This window comes from Candoia aspera, chromosome 17, assembly GCF_035149785.1.
Source record: "Candoia aspera isolate rCanAsp1 chromosome 17, rCanAsp1.hap2, whole genome shotgun sequence".
NCBI classification, from domain to species: Eukaryota; Metazoa; Chordata; class Lepidosauria; order Squamata; family Boidae; genus Candoia; species Candoia aspera.
In genome coordinates this window covers 4,552,452-4,558,542 of record NC_086169.1, presented here as the reverse complement: position 1 = coordinate 4,558,542, position 6,091 = coordinate 4,552,452, and the positions used below count along the sequence as shown (strand labels likewise).

At 50.4% G+C, this 6,091-nt stretch overlaps 1 protein-coding gene across 1 annotated transcript; it reads right to left on the bottom strand.

Moving 5' to 3' along the window:
* Positions 1–796: 796 nt before the first annotated feature.
* TMEM223 (transmembrane protein 223) lies at positions 797–5,243 on the bottom strand. The gene is made up of 3 exons (XM_063317209.1): positions 5,226–5,243; positions 4,218–5,088; positions 797–1,243 (listed from the first exon to the last, which is right to left on the bottom strand). The coding sequence occupies exons 1-3, from the start codon at positions 5,241–5,243 to the stop codon at positions 951–953; spliced, it is 1,182 nt and encodes a 393-aa protein (XP_063173279.1). The 3' UTR covers positions 797–950.
* Between the last annotated feature and the right edge of the window lie 848 nt (positions 5,244–6,091).

Sequence of the window (6,091 nt, the reverse complement as noted above, 5' to 3'; positions counted from 1 at the left end):
TTAACTTGCTGTTGGAAGCTCCGGGGAATTAACTTTAAATTTTGCTTTAAAAGCCTCACGGCCAAGGGCTAAACCACGGGCCCCCATCCTTGGCTCTGGTTCGGAGCGACATAATGGCAAAATTTAAAATTAAAAGGTGTATTTGTATATTTAGTTTATTCATTTTTAAATTTTCTTTAATCACCGCCCATCTCCCCCAAAAGGGATTTTATATATATAAAATCCCGGCCCCCATCTTTGGCTCTGGTTCGGAGCGACATAATGGCAAAATTTAAAATTAAAAGGCATATTTTTATATTTAGTTTATTCATTTTTAAATTTTCTTCAATCACCACCCATCTCCCCCAAAAGGGATTTTATATATATAAAATCCCGGCCCCCATCCTTGGCTCTGGTTCGGAGCGACATAATGGCAAAATTTAAAATTAAAAGGTGTATTTGTATATTTAGTTTATTCATTTTTAAATTTTCTTTAATCACCGCCCATCTCCCCCAAAAGGGATTTTATATATATAAAATCCCAGCCTCCATCTTTGGCTCTGGTTCGGAGCGACATAATGGCAAAATTTAAAATTAAAAGGTATATTTATATATACATACATACACACACACATATATATATATATAAAATCCCAACCACCCCTTTGGTGAGAAGACGACACACACCTGAAAGCAGATGCTTTCCCCACTTTTAATGCCCAGTATTGTCACACAGCATCGAGTATAATTCAAATAAAAGGGCACCCTTCCTGCCATCTTAGCTGCCTTTGCTTTCCTGTATTCAGGGTTTTTTTAAAATTTATTTAAAGAGTGGAAGGGTGTGGACATAATTCAAAATCTGCAGGGAAGAGCCTGGATTCACGCTGGGTTTTAACACCTCCACCTTTCCTCCCTTCTCTTCTGGCAGCCTCAGGGCACAGCGTTGGCCTCGTGGCACCTGGACCCGGACCTCACCATTCGCGATAGGCCCCCACGGTGATGTCAAAAAGCGGGGTGCTGGCGATCTCTCCCTGTTTGTCCAGCAAGAAATAAAAGGGTTTCCCTTTGATCTTGACCGGGATGATTGCAGCCACCTCGGAGCGATGAGACATACAGGAGATGTGGCGGAGGGGCACCGTGAAGGACGAAGTGAAGCCAAAGAGGTAATAGGTCGTAAAAGTCACCTCCTGGCTCCCGCGGAGCAGCAGAACCTGGGCAACGGAGCGCCGGGCATAGAGGAAGCCAGCCACCAAGATCAGCGTACCTGCAAAGGAACGTTATCAGAACTGGAAAAACAAATATATGCCAAGAAACCCACAATCTTGCCGCCCAGAGATGGCGCAGGATCTCTTACCTCCCTTCTGAAAATGCATTTAATTCAAAACGAGGGAGGACTGTAGGTTAAAAGGTACTGCCCGTGTTTGGCAGACCGATGCCAGGCTACTGGTTTTGATAGTTAAGGCCCTCCATGCCTTGGGTCAAGATATCTAAAGTAGTGTTTCCAACCTTGGCAACTTGAAGGGAGGTGGACTTCAATTCCCAGAATTCCCCAGCCAGCATGGGGGATTGTGGGAGTTGACACCCACCTCTCTTCAAGTTGCCAAGGTTGAAAAACACGGATCTAAAGGGATTCCCGATGCCCACAAGCATGCATTCAGCGTGCCAACCCCCCCCCAAAAGGATTTTTTCTCTAACTTTCCTAGATTCTAGCAGGAAAAGGGGCTTTTTGATGGTGGCAAATGCAGGAGGCATCTATCCTGAGTAATATGGGGCTCAGGGGAAGGCATTTTTAAAAGCCCATTAATCCAAATATATTTTATGTTGCTCTTTTCTTAATTTTTCAGCATAAAACATCTAGGGGTGTCTGCGTCTGACACACACAAACATACAAAATAATAAAGCACCCAAGGATTTTTTTTTTGAGGAGGAGGAAAATACACATTAAAAATTTAAGATGAACTCATCACTATTTTGTCTCCAGTTCCTGCATAGGTCCCCATCCATCCATCCATCCATCCACACACACGTACATAGGTAGTTGTTTAGCAACTGCCTCATTTAGCAACCGTTCACAGTTACGATGGTGATGAAAAAGTAAATTTACAGCCAATCCTTGCATTGATGACCTTCGCAGGTCCATAAAGCAAAGGAAAGCTGAAGTCAGATCATAACCAGTCGTGGTTTCACTTAGTGATCACTTCAGTTAACAACCAAGTTGCCGGTCCCAATTGTGGTCGCTAAACCAGGACTACCTGAATGTATGTATATATAGTATCTTACCAAGAACTGATGCGCTAACAGCTAAATTGTTTTGTAATATATATGTATATATTACACGCACACACAAAAACATTATATATATAACGAAAGGGAAAATCCCTCAACAGCTTTTCACCCCCTGGCTTGTGAAGCCACCAAACAGCTTATTTTGCCATAAGGATATTTTTTCACTGCCTCCTGTAAATAGGAATATGTTAATTTCAAGCCTCAATTAACTGTTCAGAGCAGTGCTTCCTAAACCTTTTCCTTATTCCCCAAAACTGCTGATCAGAAAGTCCTTTTTGCCCCATGTAGGTAGAACACTTTTAAGTAAATTTAATGGGTTCGTGTGTCGTTACCCAAAGAAAAACCACTTTTACCCAATTTTGGGTAATTCACCCAGGTTTTTACAGCATTTGAACCTCATGGTTCAAATCTTCTTCTCGATTCAAATTCCGGGGTTCAACACCCCGCCATTTTCACCCAATGGGCATCTGTCCAAGAAAACTGAGCTGACCCGAGGACCAATAAAATGGGTGGGCTTAGAATCAATGAAAAATGGAGACCCCAAGTTGGGCCACCAATCAGCCGAGAGCTGTTTTGTGGGGGGGGGGGGAAGAGACTATAAAAGCAACCGGCGCATGGGAGATTGGTCAGACCTTGAGAAGACCTGGCAGGGAGAAGGGGTGCTTGGGCAGTGAACCCCCCAGGTCCCCTTGAAGACCAGAGATTGAAAGAGCTGATATGAAAGAGCTGAAGTCCCTTTTAGCTGCAGGAAGGCCTTGAGAAGAGTTGTCAGCTGAAGACTATCCAAGCTCCTTCACAGCAGGATGACTCCAAGCCCAAGAAACCTCGTGCAGAAGACCAAGGAACTCTCACTCACCCCATGAGAAAGCCAACCCGGGTCAAGAAGCCCAACCTTCATCCCGAGAAAAGAGACGAGAAGGGTAAATGTTGGACTTGTGTTTTAAGTGGCTGTTTGCACCTTCCTTGGAATTATTACTGCCAGCCCTCCAAGATAGGCCGAGTCAAGCGAAAAGGCCCAGCTGAGATTCCAGAAGTGTGGCTGCGTTCTAGGCCTAAAGGTTGCCTCCTTTAGCAACCACAATTGGGACCGGCAATATGGTCATTAAGTGAAGCAGTTGCTCAGTGAAACTGACTGGCTTATGACTGCCAGTACTGACACAATCCCAGAAGTCTGTCCCAAACCATCATTGACCCATTTTAGGGGCAATAAGATCAAGGTGGGATGTTCTGAACCTTGTATTTTTTTTGGGGGGGGCTCTTTCTTCTCCCATCCTTTAAGGCCAGGGCTCAATTCCACCAAACCAAGATTATTCCCACATCTAACCAAATTCCCACATCTACACAGCCCCTTTTTTATGAGAGGATGGTGGTGGGGAGTGAATTTGGCGTTTTTCAAAGGAAGATGAGTTGGGTTAACACAGATCCCCAACATGAGCAGCAGTTTGATGTACTATTAAGCTAAGATTAACCCTAATATTGATCACCGTCCAGCACACAAATGCAGGGGAGGTTCACACAACACTCAGTCTGATGGCTGAACTCGCTCATCTTCCGCACCAACACAATGGGCCACAAAGTCAAACCGGGTTCACGTGAGCCAAGTCACAAAACAACAAAACAACGGTTAACCTCTCCGTACTGCTGGGCTGTGGAAACGGCCCCCTAATATTCCGCTGTCCGAAGGAGGCCCTGCTGATCTCGGTCCCGCCCTCTTCCCATGAATTAAGAAAGACACGTGTTCCCGCCGTAGGCTCAAACCAACACACCCGTCAACCCTCGGGCCTGATCTCGGAAAATCAAAGCCCTGCATCTGGATCTCCGCACCCGTCGCTCTTGCGCAAAGATGGAAAGCGCCCCCTTCTCCGGGGCGGCCGCAACGCTGATGAAAAACCCACGCGCGGGAGCAACGCGTCCCCCCCGGGGCCACCCCCGCGGAGCCGGCCCGGCCTTACCCACGGCCAGGCAGGAGGCGGAGAACCCGTAGCGCCACTTGTCGGAGCCCAGGTTGAGCGCGTTGCCCAGCCAGGCCCTCGAAGGGGCGTTTTCTCCGGGCGGAGAGGCCGGCTGGGGCGCGGCGGCGCCGGTGTCGCGCAGCGAGGTGAAGGCGAAGTGGGCCAGGTAGAGCCAGAAGGCGAACTGGCTGGCGCAGAAGAGGCCGACGTTGCGGAAGAAGCGCGGCCGCTCGTGCCGGAACAGCAGCACGTCCCGGCTCACGAAGCCGTCCAGCGGGAAGGGCTCCCGCGGCCCGCGGGCTCCGGGTGTCCCGGCCGCGCCGCGCGCCTCTCGCGCGCCCCAGCCCCAGAGGCGCGGCGCCAGCGCGGGGCCCCGCTCGGCCGCGGCCCCCGCCCACGCCCACGCCCACGCCCGCGGGCGCAGGGCGGAGAGGCAGCGCCGCGCGCCGGCCCCCCACGGGCAGCGCAGCATGGCGGAAGGCGCGCGTCGCCCCGCGCAGCGCAGCGCAGCGCAGCTCCAGCCTGGCCGCGCGAGGCGCTTGTTTCCGGCGGGGCCGGCGGAAGGGACGGCTCCGGGTGCGACTCCCGTCCCGGCTGGGGCGGGGAGGAACAAGGCTTCTCGCCCGGGGATGATCCGCCGCCCTCGCGGGGAGAGGAGGAGGAGGAGGAGTAGTTGGGTGTCCGGCAAAGGCGGCGGGTTGCTCGGCTGCTCGGGCCGGGGAGGCGCTGCCCGCGTTTCCCGGCCCCGCAGCTCCCAGCGGGCGACTTCAACTCCCAGAATGCTCGACGGCCGTGCCGGCGGAGGAATTCTGGGAGTCGGAGTCGTCGCGGTTCTGAAGCAGGCCGTTCTCCGCTCCGAGGAGACGAGAGGCTGGCCGGCAGAAGGGCCCCCTCAGTTCCCCTGGGGCTCTCCCGCTGGTCCCCTTTCAGGTCCGCTCCAAGCGTGGGGGTCTCCCCGTGTGGCGGGTGCACCCCTGAATATTCTCTCTCTCTCTCTCACACACACACCCCGCTTTCTTTAATCATAGTTGAGAAAATAAGCCGTAGCTGAGCGAGCTGATGCAAACCATTATGCATCAAACGAACCCACCACATTGAGGGTTAACGCGTGGCATAAAACCAGCCACTTTTGAAGATCGCAGGGCCTGGGGGATAAGCTGCAAGCATAAAAATCCACCGTACATTTGATTAGGCTCAACTGCTGAGGTCCTTCGTGCCGCAAGCAAATGTTACAGGATCTAAAAAAAAACACACCTTTATTATCCTACGAGAGCCAGTTTGGTGTAGTGGTTAAGCCAGGGTTTCTCAACCTGGCAACTTGAAGATGGGTGGACTTCAACTCCCAGAATTCCCCAGGAAGTCCACCCATCCTAAAATTGCCAAGGTTGAGAAACCCTGGGTTAAGGCATGAGGCTAGAAACTGGGAGACCCTGAGTTTGAGTGTCCCCTTGGGCATGAAGCCAGCTGGGTGACCCTGGGCCAGTCCCTCCCTCTCAGCCCTGGGAAGGAGGCAATGGCAAACCTCTTCCGAAAAACCTTGCTGAGAAAACTGCAGGGACTTGTCCAGGCAATCTCCGAGAATCAGACAGGATTGAAGTTTTTTTTTTTTAAATTATCCTATATCCACCCAGGCCAGGTTTTTTTTCCTGTGCATTGCATGTTTTTTTCCAGATGTACATTATTCTTTTTTTTTTCTCCCTCTACGTTATTCTTCCTTTTTGGAACAGTGAACTGCCCAGAGTCGGGCAGCCTCTAAGTAAATAGAAAAATAGAAATCTTTGCCAAAATACACACCACATGTGATGCTATATCCTGCTTGATTGAAATTGAGGGAAAAGCCAGGATTATTCACATCGTTTTGAAACGTCTTGATT

Bases quoted from the DNA above. Each gene is read 5' to 3' on its own strand.
- TMEM223 (XM_063317209.1), bottom strand. The intron at 1,244-4,217 runs GTAAGGCCGGGC...GTTCCTTTGCAG, and splicing joins CGCCTCCTGCCTGGCCGTGG to GTACGCTGATCTTGGTGGCT.